The sequence below is a fragment of the Lactuca saligna genome, chromosome 4 (assembly GCF_052625555.1).
Source record: "Lactuca saligna cultivar CGN05327 chromosome 4, ASM5262555v1, whole genome shotgun sequence".
In the NCBI taxonomy this organism is placed as follows: Eukaryota; Viridiplantae; Streptophyta; class Magnoliopsida; order Asterales; family Asteraceae; genus Lactuca; species Lactuca saligna.
This window is the reverse complement of record NC_136420.1, coordinates 237,119,761-237,134,857: the sequence shown is the minus strand read 5'-3', so window position 1 is coordinate 237,134,857 and position 15,097 is coordinate 237,119,761. Positions and strand designations below refer to the sequence as shown.

General features: G+C 36.8%; 2 protein-coding genes across 2 annotated transcripts; both read right to left on the bottom strand.

Moving 5' to 3' along the window:
- Window positions 1–7,329: 7,329 nt before the first annotated feature.
- LOC145039059 (mannan endo-1,4-beta-mannosidase 5-like) lies at window positions 7,330–8,528 on the bottom strand. The gene is made up of 3 exons (XM_078987199.1): window positions 8,322–8,528; window positions 7,999–8,204; window positions 7,330–7,886 (listed from the first exon to the last, which is right to left on the bottom strand). The coding sequence occupies exons 2-3, from the start codon at window positions 8,133–8,135 to the stop codon at window positions 7,388–7,390; spliced, it is 636 nt and encodes a 211-aa protein (XP_078843325.1). The 5' UTR covers window positions 8,136–8,204; window positions 8,322–8,528; the 3' UTR covers window positions 7,330–7,387.
- LOC145040548 (mannan endo-1,4-beta-mannosidase 5-like) lies at window positions 8,169–9,224 on the bottom strand. Its single transcript, XM_078988462.1, has 4 exons — window positions 8,871–9,224; window positions 8,586–8,780; window positions 8,322–8,444; window positions 8,169–8,204 (listed from the first exon to the last, which is right to left on the bottom strand). The coding sequence occupies exons 1-4, from the start codon at window positions 9,222–9,224 to the stop codon at window positions 8,169–8,171; spliced, it is 708 nt and encodes a 235-aa protein (XP_078844588.1).
- Between the last annotated feature and the right edge of the window lie 5,873 nt (window positions 9,225–15,097).

Genomic DNA, 15,097 nt, shown 5'->3' with positions numbered 1-15,097 from the left:
GGAACTCTCTGGTCTGCTCATCCATCTGTCCGACCTCCGGGTCGGATCCCGATCCTGATCCTCCTCCGGCATCTGAACTGCCGGCTGCTGGCCTCGGATGCAATACTACCATTCTGAAACATATCATAACAACATCAGAACACTGAAATATTTCAAGGGATCATGATACGACTACTAGCTTCCTGGTCTAATCTTGGCCTTCCTTGATTCGAGTACGGATCCTCTGCTTCCAGTAGTATGGGCCCCTACTACCTTCCACATCTATCCGTACTTTCCTCAAGAACTGCCTCGACTTCCCCAAGTCACTTCTACCGCTGCTATTCTCTGCTACTCTCACCCTAGGCTTGCCCTAGAGAAAACTCGAGCTCAATACGACTGGTCCTCAGCTGCTGTAGGTCTCCTTGCACTGCCAGTTAGCCATCACCTGAACACCATCACATGTGATGAGGATCGGATAATCCTTCAAGTAAAAGATCCATCCCTACAACGGTTGGACTCAAACAAGAGCTGCGCAGTAGGGCCAGTTCCAGCACTCTGGGATTATTCAAACCTGATTACATGTGGTGTGACGTGTCCACTTAATGGCTAACTCCCATTACTCGGAACCCCACTAAGCACAAAGCAAGCAGCATTCGGACAAGGGAAAACAGACTCACGCAAACTATTCTTATAACAAGAAACTGTACTAGCATAGGATGCTAAGCTCATACTATTAGGCATAACCTAAACAGGCTATCCTACTGCTGTCTACTCAATTCTAGCATGCAATATTCATAAAGCTGTAACACGTAAGCAGGCACATAAGGCATTCTCCTACATCCTTAATCTTATTCTAGCATGCTGTTCTACTAAAACTGAAATTGAACAATAACTTGTATGGGTAATTTGGGAGTACTTACTTGAGCTCGGTTGACCGCATGCACACACCTCTATCTTAAAACAATTCTTTTCCTTCTAAGTGTTTTCAAAATTCTTTGTAAAAACATTTTATTAAAAATCTTTTATTTCCCCTTAGTTTGAGTTCAGATACACCCGAGAGTGTATCCGAATCCCTCAAACCAGGGCTCTGATACCAACTTGAAACGACCCAAAAATACGACCCAAAAATTTCGTTTTTAATACCATCAAAACTATAATCAGAGTATCATATAAATAAACCATGCGTGATATGCCCCAAAATATAATAAAGTACTGTGCGGAAACTGTAACATACTATATCAAAAACAACAACTAAATCAAATCCAGACTAAAGCTGAAACGGTGGTGTGTGCGATGCCGTCACCCAGAGCTCTTCCCTTTGCTTGCGGAAGTACCTGAAACCAAAACTGAAACTGTAAGCACGAAGCTTAGTGAGCTCCCCCAACTTACCACATACCATACAACAACATATAAACACCTATTGGGCCTTGCCCACTGCATCGGGCCGGGGCCCGGAAACTGCATCGGACCGAAGTCCGGAACTGACTGGGACCTTGTCCCCTGCATCGGACCAAAGTCCGGAACTAACTGCATCGGACCGGAGTCCGGAACTAACTGCATCGGACCGGAGTCTGGAACTGACTGCATCGGACCGAAGTCCGGAACTGGCTGCATCGGACCGAAGTCCGGAACTGACTGCATCGGACCGAAGTCCGGAACTGACTGGGACCGTGTCCCCTGCATCGGACCGAAGCCCGGAACTGACTGAGCATAGCATAGCATATCATAACAAACATACTGCATACTGCATCGGGCCGCAGCCCGGAACATAAAACACATAACACATAGCACATGAATTATGTCTGAACCACGAAGGCATCAAACATACTAACTACTACATCGGACCGAAGTCCGGAAACTACTACTGACTGGACGGGCCGACATTGTGGCCTTAGACCCACCCCTACGGGAAGGAAACTCACCTCGTAAGCTAGCGGATGAGTGTGTGGCTCGGAAAGCTAACGGCTGCTGCTCCTGAATCTCCTCGGCTACAAATCCATAAACACACTCAATCAATCACTAACACTACACTCAGGGTAAAATGACTCTTTTACCCTTGGTCAAAGTTGACTTACTCAGGGCTGACTCGCCGGGTCGGGATACCCAACTCGCCGAGTCCTAGACTCTCCGCTCAACTCTTACATGCTGATACTCGTCGAGTGTGGCATCGAATCGACGAGTACCCTCTGGATCCAAGAACTCAGATGATCTTCATCCGACTCGCCGAGTCAGATGAACAGACTCGACGAGTTGTTCTTGATCCTCAAGAAGATTGCCTTGGACTCGCCGAGTTGCATGAACAAACTCGCCGAGTCCCTCCATCACTGAGTCTACTCTTAACTCGCTGAGTCCACTCCCTAACTCACCTCGTCCACTCGACACTGAAGAAACTGAAGAACTCAGGACTCGCGACCTGACTCGTCGAGTCGTTCTTCCGACTCGCCGAGTCGCCGCCATGCAACATATTTTTACTCGATTTCTCTTGAATCCAACACATGCAAATGATAGATCTAGGTCCATTAAGCTGTTTTACCACGTAAAGTTTCCAACTTTACGTGCACAACCACATGAATGAGGGAAATAAGACTAAAATATGCACAATAAGGGTAGATCCATGGCTAATAAGCAATGTAACTCCAAAAAGACAGTGGATCTGGGCTCTACAACACCCCAACACTCAGATCCAAATGTATTTCGGCTTAATAACACATTCAAGCAAGCATAAAGCTTGGAACAAGCATCAAATAGCCCTTAAAAGAGCTCTAATGGAAGTTTAAGCATGAAACCAGAAGAGAACTCCAAAAATACCTCAATAAGTTCACACTTGACCTTGGATCTTGGCACTAGAACTCGTTTCCTTGCTTCCTTCTTCACCCCTTCACAAAATGGAACAAGATCACTTATAAGCTCACAAGAGGAAGGTTTAGGGTTTCTCACAGTGCTCTCAGGGGGAAAGTGACGAGATGGAGGCTATAATGGGGTTTAAATAGTGAGCAAACCCGGGGAGTTAGGGTTTCACCCAGACGGACGGACTTGCCGAGTCCAGGATATGGACTCGCCGAGTCGCCGGCTCCCGCGTGCACAAGATGCGCGACCTGACTCGGCGAGTCAGGCTAGAACTCGCCGAGTCCCTCTTGAAAACTTAGCCCAAAACCAAATTAATTAACATACCGGAAATGGGTCGTTACAGTTGTATTTACTTTGAACACTATTATACACGTTGTTGTGATACTATACATGAAGTCCTCCACCCCAGACGTTTCAGCCATCCGTGGTTTAGGGGTGTGACAATACTCATTTTTGTGATACTATACGTGAAGTCTTCCCTCCCCCCCCTCCCTACGGACATTTCCGCCATCCTTGGTTTGGGGGTGTGACATAACATACAAAGGGTTGTAACCCAACATGTAAGTAGCTCCAACTGAACATATAATAAATGGGCCCAACCCAACATATAACAAATGGGCCAACCCAAAAAAAATAACAAATAGTCCCAAACCAACAAAATAACAAATAGGCCCAACCCAACATATGACAAATGAGCCCAACCCAACATATAACAAATGGGCCCATCCTAACATATAAAAAATGGTCCCAGCACAACATATAACAAATACGCCCAACCCAACATTAAACAAAACGGGCCCAAACTAACATATAAAAAATGGGCCAAACCCAACATATAACAAATTGGTCCAACCCAACATATAACAAATGTGCACAACCCAACATACACATGCAAGAGTCACAAAATCAGCTAGCATCCTACACATTATAGTTAGAAGACTCATATGAACTACTCAACAGAAAGGCAACAGCCACCTCAAGAATAGAACGACCAAACTAAGCTTCTTAAAGCCACATCGAGACCAGTCCTTAGTAAAATACTCAATTCTACTAAAATTTGACCAAAAGTTAAATTGGTTGAAAACTCAACGGACAAAGTTAACTCCATCTGACGCCCATGTCGTGGCCAACCCATTGCTACACCATAGCCTATCAATCTAGTCCCAATCAAAAATTACAACCACGCCGTGGTATACATGCCACCACGCTATGGCAGAATCCAAGCAAAATAGATGTGATAAATCTCGCCACCACGCCATGGGCCTTCCTTGGCCATGTCGTGGTTTCCTATTAGAAAAGCTTTACTTCAATAAGATCTTAATCCATAAGGACCAAAGCTAAAAGCATCAGATCTAATTCTTAGTAGCCTCATAATGGATAAAGTTTCCAACTTTTTCCATTCGGATAGTCAAAGGGACCAATAATGCATCTTTCTCAACTTAATCCATTAAGTCCAAGTCTCCAACCTTCATATCTGAGTCAACATGATGTTTAGATGGATAAAATTTTCAACTTTATCGATAATAATGTCTCAAACTTTCAAAATCTAAACTATAAAACATCAAAATAACCTAAAGGACCAAGATAACTTCCATGCCTAAAATGGAAGGGAAAAGATAATAACTTTTCTAGGGCATGAGGTCCAAGAAGGATTCTAAACTAGACATATAGTGCCTTTAGTCGAAAAAAACTTGAAACATCAATACTTGAAACAAAAAAAACCTTCTTGATCTTTAAGCTTCACTAAAATACCATAGAAAAAACATCCAGAAGATGAGAAAGGAGAGGGGAGGAGCTCAAATATTGAAGATGGAGGCTAAGGTTCTCCTAAAGGGTCCTAATTATTACGAAGGCTCATAAAATGGCCAAGAAGTTGGAATCTTATGCTTAAATATGTTGAAAACCATAAAAATCATGGGTTAAGCCAGATAGACTGCTACTCCATGGCAACGTTTCTCCACTCCATGGTAGCTGTCACGTCGTGCAGGTCTATTCTCCAGTCCGTGACAACGATGTTTCATCCAAATTCTTTCCAGCTTCAACCAGTCATAACTTGTTCGTTTTAAGTCTGTTCTTAGCGATCTTTATATGCATGAAAAGGTATTGACGAGCTTCACCACCCTATCGAATTAATTTTCACTTAAAACATGTTGAACTAAAATCACTAGTTTATGCAAGAAAATTAAAGCATCACTTTTCCTATTTTACCCTTGGTTCCAAAACACAAATCAAGGGCTTAGATCACATAACCAATATTATCAACGACCAAAAAGGTCTAAACCTTATTTCTTTGAAGCCCAAGGCCTTCACATGATCAAATTATGGTCCAGAATCCTGAAATAAGAAACATCTCAAAATTGGATGTTACAAAATATATATATATATATATATATATATATATATATATATATATATATATATATATATGTATATATAGACACACACGAACACATGTAAGAATAAAAGTATATTATTATTTATGTCATTTAGCCAATGATTAGGCTAAATGCATTAAATATGAATAGCTACATTTTTTATTTTTAATATAGCATTGTACCTTTTATTATATAAAATACATTGTTAATTATATATTTTAATGTACTATATTATCAACGACCAAAAAGGTCTAAACCTTATTTCTTTGAAGCCCAAGGCCTTCACATGATCAAATTATGGTCCAGAATCCTGAAATAAGAAACATCTCAAAATTGGATGTTACAAAATATATATATATATATATATATATATATATATATATATATGTATATAGACACACACGAACACATGTAAGAATAAAAGTATATTATTATTTATGTCATTTAGCCAATGATTAGGCTAAATGCATTAAATATGAATAGCTACATTTTTTATTTTTAATATAGCATTGTACCTTTTATTATATAAAATACATTGTTAATTATATATTTTAATGTACTATCATTTGTAGCAGGTAATACTAAATATAAAATATAATGATATGAAAAATTAGGTATGGAAAAGAGAAATTTTTTTATTATTTAAAATAATCATTTTTGTCTTTTTAGTTTGATCGTTATTTTTAGCATTTTTGTTATTTTTTGTAACTTGAAGATTTTAAAAACAAACAAAACATAAACACTTTTATCATTTTAACATTTTTAGTCAATTTTTTCAATTTTATCATTTTGTTCATTTTAGTCACTTGGACCACTTAAAAACAAATATAAAGAAATTTGTAGTGATATATTAACTCTCTCAAAATAGAAAGTGTAGGTATATTAGTCACACCATTTTGATTAATTATCAATTTTGTTTATTCTTACTATTTTTTTCAATTTTTTTTAACTTGCCCACTTAATATTTAAAAAACTATATACTATGTTTTTGTTAGAGTCTACCTTATTTTAATTTGTCAACCCTATTATTTATGAGTTTATAACCTAATCTTCTATAAAACTAATAATGATATTAAGGGAGGAGTGCATTACGTCAGTACTATAAAGCTGCATATTTAACTAGTAGTTGCATTGTTTTCTTATTTCTTAAAAAAATAGCAAAATTGATTATTTTTAAATAAATTTTATTTTTTATTTGTTATAGAACTATTTTTAATGGTTTATTGAACATATATTACATTTCTTGACAAAATCAAACGATTTTAGCCAATACAATTACAACAGGTCTTTCCACTTGATCAAATCCGTTGTATATAGGGTCGGTTCCGGTTCAACCGACTAAATTGATTGGTGTGACATTAAAACATGGACAATTGACTTTATAGAAAACTCAAAGAATCAAATAGTTTGGGCTCTCTAAATTTGTTCATTTTTATGTGTTTTTTTCCCCCCTTTTTTTTAACTTGACCCACTTAATATAAAAATACATTATAATATGTTTCTGTTACTATATATCTATAATATTTTAATTTGTCAACTGTATAATATACGGGTTTATAAGGTAATATTTTATAAAACTCAGGATGATGTTAAGGGAAGCGCCAATGACATGAATAGTATGAAACAACATATTTAACTATTAGTTGCAAAGTACATATTTTTAAAATAAACATTAGTTTTTATTGGTTATAGAACTATTTCCCCATTTAATGAACATATTTTGCCTATTTTTAAACAACCGGTCTGTCCACCTGAATCGGATGTATATACGGGTTCCGGGTTGAATTGCTTGAACCTATCGATCCATTTTTCAAAACATTGACAATTGACTCTATGGAAAACTCAAAGTCTAACAAGCTTGGGCTCTCCAATTTGTTTATTATCCTATTTTTTAAATGTTGTTTCCATAAATCATTACTATAAAACTCAGGGTTTCAGTTACTATTATATGTTTTGCAATGAATATTTAAAGTTTTTATTCGAATTACGTACATGAGAGCGCGTTGATCAAAGACTTTCCATGTATGTGGAACTATCTCTTTCGAGAAAGAAGCATTTATTAGAATTAATTGAATCAATAAATAACGGGCTATTTGACTAGCCGCAAGAAATTAATTGACACTTTCAGTAATATATAAGAGGATCTAGCTAGATTCTAATAATCTAATTCCCTCCTTCAATTATTGTCAAGGCATTGCCTTTTGGTTGTGAGTATGCTGATGATGACGACGACCATGATGGTTTGTCTTAGAAGAACGACCTTTAATATGATCAAGTTGGAGATTATGATTTTTTCCCGATGGAACATTTTCCGATGCAATTCTTAGCAAATGAGTTAGCGTGCTCATGGCTTGAGATTGCTGAGAAATGATGTTGCTTGTTGATGGATTTTCTGACAAGGTTATTTCATATCCATCGCAGTAAGAAGCCATTCCATCCGCCATAAGCTGCCACACTAAACCACCACCAACGGTTCCTCCAGTTCTGGCCATCATATAAATGTTTCTATAAACAGCATTCAAGTACGAGTCCCTTTTGTTAATGTTATATTCTGGATCTTTGCTAGACTTCCCAAATTCAGCAATCACAAGTGGTTTCTTAAGGATAGTTTTTGAATCCTGGTAATGACTCCACATCCATCTTTGCACAAATGCCATTTGTGACTCTTCATTTTGTCCAGACAACCTGTAGCATAACCAAAATTTGAATACTTAATTACCTTAAATACCCTCTTTTAGTTGCTTTTTTGTATTTATAGATAATGAATGCTGTTGTTTAATGTTATCGAAAGTATTACCATTGATCAGGATATGCATGTATGGTGGCAAAATCGATTCCCCTAACAAGATTATTGCTGATGAAATCAGTTCCAACTTGGTAACCGGGGTTTATCTGCTTTCGTTCAGGCATTGTGTCGCCATAAAACCCTTCCATGCCAACCTCCAATAGATGGTGTCTATCCAATGATCATTTGACGAAGGAAGCCATTTCTTCAACCCAAACCTGCAGCAAAATGCATGTATGTCGTGGTCAGAATTCATAAATTACACTTCCTTATAACGTATATATATTAATGTTTAAAGATTCTTGTAATTTATATCTTTACATGGTGTCACTTACATTAACTGTTCTTCCAGAGTAATCAGCCTCGCAGCGGGGCTCGTTTATGAGTTCCCATGCCATGATTGTGGTGTCGTCACGATATGCGATCCTGGTGATAGTATTCACCCTTGTTATAACTCTCTGCATGCAGTCATCGGTATGCATATAAGTTCGGTATGAAAACACAAGCAAGGTCGATCGATATATAAAAAATACATAACATTATTGATGTTGATTCTTCAACTTTTTCTCAACAATTGATGCTATTGAACGCTTACTTACTTGGACGTGGTTCTTATAATACCCTTTTACTATTGGGTTGGTATAGAAATCGTCGTCACTGTTGATCTCAACGCCAGAACTTCTTGCCCAGTTAACGTATTGTTGTCTCCCTCCAAAGTCTTTGTAATTGTTAACAAAACTTAATATTAACCGAAGACCATATTTTCTTGCTTCTGCCACGACGAAATCTAGTCCCTGCGAACCAAACCCACGTTTAATGTAAGAACACCATACAATATGAAGGAAACATGATCAAAACTAGCTAAGAAACATGTTTGTTGATACCTGAAAAACACGTTCGTCGTATGCTCCTGGTGAAATCTGAAGAGCTTTGTCGCCACCATCATCAAAAGCCCATGTTCGGCATACAGAAAGACCTGCATTTGCAGCATCTTGTAGGACTTGAGTTACTTTCATCCTCTCGCTTGGATCAGTGGCAACATTCATCATCCAATACGCATTAAAACCATTAAATAGAAAAGGGGACCCATTGAGAACAAAGTTAGGTCCTTTGGTTCGAACAAAGCCGCTTCCTTTACCCCTGTGAACCCTAGCTTCACATACAGAGACAAGAAGTGTCATGTATAGAACCACAAGAACGCTCCATGAAAGATGGGAATTTCTGATGAATGAAGCCATTGTTGGTCGAAGTTTTGAATGCATAAGCTGTTGGGAAACGATGCTATATATAATGGGTCGTAGATAAAGAAGTTTGCTAAATATAGAAATCGAAAAAATATTTAATGAAAGGCAAGAGAGCAGGAATTGAGCCTCGTTTTCCTGTGCTACAAGATGGGCATTTTACGGCGGTTATAATATTAATATTTTTAAGAAAAAGACTTATGGGGCAAGCAAGTAACAAACCATTGTTGTAGGTATATAAGGATGTACAGATGTGGATTTGTTCACCAATTCTGGTATATATCGTTCGTTTCAATTTTATTTGATATATAACGTCAGCCAGTTAAGGAAAATAAATTACCACATTCTCAAAAGTAAAAAAGTTATTTAGTACGTCTATGCTTATTCTTTCGGTACAATTATTAGTTTCCAATATCTTACCATAGAAAATGTATAGGCGCTTAAGAACATATGACAAAAACGTTGAAACTATGCATAGAAGTAGTCTGTTAGTTGGTTGAAAAACTGAACGTCAGTTGCAGAAAAGCATGCAACATTGATACTTCATTTTTCTTTATCTTTACTATCTTATAAAAGAAATCTCACTGTTTCTAAAAATAGATTCATTATAAAAATAAAATTTTTTAAGACGTTCAAACCATGAAGCTAATAGTACAAATAAACAATAATAAAATAATATTAAACTTTTAAACCCAAACATTCTAGATCAAGTTTACACGTTTGTTTTAATTCTCAAATTCAAATGTCATCAAATTAGGCTTAAATGTCGCCCATATCTTTAGAAAGCTTTTGACCATCTCTTATCATACGCTCCCTAATTTAACACACACTGCAAATTCAAATTGAAATTTACGCTTACCTGATCTCTTTAAGCCACCCTCCCCTAATATAGTCTCTATCATCATAATCTCTCCAAAAACCCTACCGCCTACCATTGTCGTCACCACGGACGTTAGTACAAGCTGCCGGTGTTACAACCTGCTACGACGACCACAATCGGCATCACCTAGAGCCACAGTCACCACTATCTTACGATTTTCCATCAAGACCTTCACCACCAAGTTTGATGTCACCTACAACCGCCACAATTCATAACTCTCACGGTTCACATGTAACTCGATTTATTTTCGTGTATACTTTTTCTTAAGATGTGATTTTCTTTCATTTTGTTTTCTCAATCGCATTGTCTACAACACCTCCTTCTCCATACTTCTTTATTTAACCCCCCACGATTTCATGTCCTAGGTATCAAATGTTCTTGAAGTCTTCCAAGAGTGTATCGAACAAACAAGATAAAGGTTCAGGTTTTTGTTTACTTGGTTTGATTTATGGGTTTTCTTCTCAAGTATTTTTAAAGAAATACACGAGGTTATTTTTCTTTTCTTTTCCCCAGTATAAAATACATAAAAAACACCATTCGGTGTGGTTTTTATTGAAGATTTTACCTTTACGTGAATATTTTGGCTTTATCCAGGGTTTATAGGTGCATCCTTCTTATTCGACATCATGCTCATCTTCTAGATGTGTTTGGTGCTTGGAAATGAACGAAAATCCACATTTGTAAGTTTTTATCTTTCTCATGTTTTATGATTTAGACTTCACTATTTAGATTGATGTGCTCTGTTTATTTTTTGGCATTTTTGTTCTATTAAGACTAACATTAAGTATCATGCGTATTATGTTCTTTTTCTTTTTTTGTAGCTACAGAGAAAAATGTACTTGTTATGCAAATCAGAAAACCGATATTGAAAAAATATCATCTGCAACAGGTCATTTTTTTATATGGCCGTTTCATGTTTTGTCATAATATAATAATAATATCACTTAAATAAAACAATTGATGCATTTTTTATGGTTTATGTGTTAAATAGTTGTTCATTAAGAGTGTTATGTGTTTGAGCGACATCTATGGATTCACATTTTAGGTTTGCAGGGCATGTGATACAACCGAAGTTGAAAGAGAGTGCTATCTAAACGGGTGCTTATTTATGGGAAGTGTCAGATGGTTCTTTTTGTGTGTAGGATGGTAAAATAATTGGGCATCATTGATATAACCTATCACCGAAAGAACCTACGTGCTCCGCAGCTTTGCGCGGGTACACTGCTAGTATTTTTTAATACCAAAAAGCATGCAACATGGATACTTCCTTTTTCTTTATATTTTTTAATACCAAAAATAGTAAATGCAAACATGTGGGATTTCCATGTGTATAGTTTTCCAATTGACATGGGTGACTTCTTGCGCCAAAATTTACATGTTAGTTTGGTGTCACTGTTTAACAGGTATTCACTTTTAGTTGATTCAACACTGCCTTTAGAAAGTTCGAAAATCCTAGGCTTAAGATCATCTTGTTGAAACAATTGATGAAAACGTAACTAGATTTACATATTTTTAATGTAATCAAATCCAAATCTACGTTAACTAGATGAATCCTCGACTTAGATCTTAGTAAATCCCCATATTGAGCCCTCACACCCTTTGCTCGTTCAAACTCTAAGAGGGAGAGTAAAGATAGTTACTCTTATACTTTAGGTAGTTTCACAACTAAATCTCCTGTATCATTTCATTTAAGCCACATGTTGACCTACAAGTTGATAGGTGTTATAGGTTATAATTCAAAACATGAGGCGAAATAACTTAATCCTTAACTCCACATACAACCTATTTGGATTTAAGTTTTCTCTATTGGTAACAATAATTAATGAGCATCAAGAACCCTAACAAGGCCCTACAATTATCAAAAATAACAAGGGATTAGGGTTTATTATGGTAAATAATCAAATCAATTCAATTCTTCAAATACCTTGGAAAGCAAGCAACAAATTATTGATGCCTCTAATGGTTTGTATCAAAACCCTAACAATTAAAACACTTGAGAAGAGATGATGAAATTTTTGGCTCTAGCCTTTCTAAAAGGAGTGAGGATCCTAAGGGTTCTAATTATCTCTAAGGATAATTCTAGAACCCTTAAGGCTCTTCTAAAACCATCCCGTCTTGGGAATGTTCTGAAATCTCTCTTGTTCAACTATTGAACAATTACAACTTAAGTTCATGCACTTTTAATTAATCCAATTAATCTCAATATTAATTCCAACTAATTTATGATTAATTATTAGTTAAATACAATTAATATATTAATTTCGTAATATACTAAAAAATATTTATTGCTATGTATTAATCATATAATAAATCAATAAATCAACATCTCTCTTCAAAAGTCATTCTAGTAAATTATTACTTTTGAAACAATTGATGAAAACGTAACTAGATTTACATATTTTTAATGTAATCAAATCCAAATCTACGTTAACTAGATGAACCCTCGACTTAGATCTTAGTAAATCCCCATATTGAGCCCTCACACCCTTTGCTCGTTCAAACTCTAAGAGGGAGGGTAGAGATAGTTACTCTTATACTTTAGGTAGTTTCACAACTAAATCTCCTGTATCATTTCATTTAAGCCACATGTTGACCTACAAGTTGATAGGTGTTATAGGTTATAATTCAAAACATGAGGCGAAATAACTTAATCCTTAACTCCACATACAACCTATTTGGATCTAAGTTTTCTCTATTGGTAACAATAATTAATGAGCATCAAGAACCCTAACAAGGCCCTACAATTATTGAAAATGACAAGGGATTAGGGTTTATTATGGTAAATAATCAAATCAATTCAATTCTTCAAATACCTTGGAAAGCAAGCAACAAATTATTGATGCCTCTAATGGTTTGTATCAAAACCCTAACAATTAAAACACTTGAGAAGAGATGATGAAATTTTTGGCTCTAGCCTTTCTAAAAGGAGTGAGGATCCTAAGGGTTCTAATTATCTCTAAGGATAATTCTAGAACCCTTAAGGCTCTTCTAAAACCATCCTTTTAAAGATTAATGTGTTGCATCTCGGGCCCTTTTGTTTTACAACTGGATTGGGCTTGTCAATCCATGTTTATCTAGATTAGCCTCCTTTTTCTTAGATAAACTGTTAGGGTTTTAATATAAATATATGCATGCATGTATGCGTATGGAGGAGTAGTCATCATTCTCATTGATTATTGTAAACCCTAAAATCCTCTACAGTTGATGTTCTTTATCGAGCTCTTCTGAGGATTGTTTATTAATCATTCGACACCTTTTGATCCATTTGCTTGTTCTTATTGTTTATCTGATTATTTCTCTACCTGTTTCATAGATCTAATCGATCTTCAAGTTTATTTTTAAACTTATCAAGTGGTATCAGAGCAGGAGGTTGTGTAATCGATACACTTCTTTTCTGTGAAAAAGCTTCGATTAGGGTTATTCCGCATTCATTGATATTTATTGAGCCGTCATCTCATAATTGACGTATCTCGATATTTATTGTTTTTGCCCTAATTTGATATATTACAAGTCTGATCTTTAAACAGGTTATTCGATCAATTATGGACGAATCGCAATCCAATCCCATCTATATTTCAAACAACATTGGATCAACAACGAAGATTCCCATCCTGTACACCCATGATTATGAAGTCTGGGCGAATCACTTTGAAGATTATGTCATAGGATCTGAGGATAATGGATACCTCATCTGGGAAGCAATCATCTCTAGACCTTTTTCTCATTCAGCAACTTCAATGATTATTAAAACTCAAAAGGAGTATAACGATCTTTTGAAAGATGTTAAAGATGTAGCGCAAGACGAAAAAGTTAAATTTCAGTGCAATATCAAAGCGTTAAGATTGATCAGATTTGCTCTTCAATCCGATACTTTTAGGCTGGTAAGTTCATGCACGACTGCAAAATACATATGGGACAGGCTACGTGAACTGTACTCTACAGACGAAGATCTTGAACACTCCATTCAAACCTTACTCTTGTCTGAGTTTGGTGAGTTCAAGCAAGGAACAGAAGAAACGGTAACTCAAACGTTCGATCGCTTCAATCATCTTCTTAGCAAGATGATCAAACATGACATCGAAAGGAAGCTTATTGAACAGAAGGTTACGTTTTTGAACGGACTCAGATCTGAGTGGAGAGCATTTGTGTCCACAGTTAAAGCGCACGAGCAATTCAAATCCTATTCTTTGGCAAAACTGGTGGGGATCCTAAAATCTCAAGAAAAGATCGTATTACAGGAGAAAAACGTGGTTTTAGGTCTTGGTTCATTGGCCCGCCTGTCGAAAAGCAAAACGGTGATAGAGGACGAAGATCTCAACTTGGATGATTATGATCTCATGTCGGAGGACTATGCTATGATGGTGTCAAACCCCAAGAGGTTCATCAAGAAGAGATTCCCCACTAACAGGAACCGAAACTGGCAAGGGAGTTATAACTCTGAAAAGGTCAAAGATGAACCGAAGGCTGCAGAGTCAAAGAAGGAACCGAAGGCTGAAGGAGATTCTGGAGTGAGCTGCTTTTATTGTGGAGGAAAGAACCACTATGCAAAAGATTGTGTTCTCAAAAAGATGGCAGAAAAGGATGAGGAAAATGATGAAGAAGCCACGTTGCTGAAAAACCTTGATGAATTAAGGAAGAAGAAATCTGCTGCTAACCCTCCTATGAATGCTTTAATTGTGCAGGGTTCGGTAGCTGATGATGAGTTCGGTGGCGTGGAGGTCTGGTCAACCGACTCCGAAGATGATGAAGTGAGGAAGCCTTCACATGGAAAGGCTTATGTAGCGAAAGAAGAGAGCAGTGGAGGAAGATGCTTGGTGGTGTCCGACGTATCTCAGATGAGGGGATACAACACTGATGGTGGGAATGATGACACAAAGGAACAACAGAATCTGTGCTTTACTGCCAAACCACTCAGCGTGCAGTTCAACGAACTTGATGAACTGATCAAGAAGGTACAATCAGTTTTTGTCTCATTTAAAGTCCCACAATG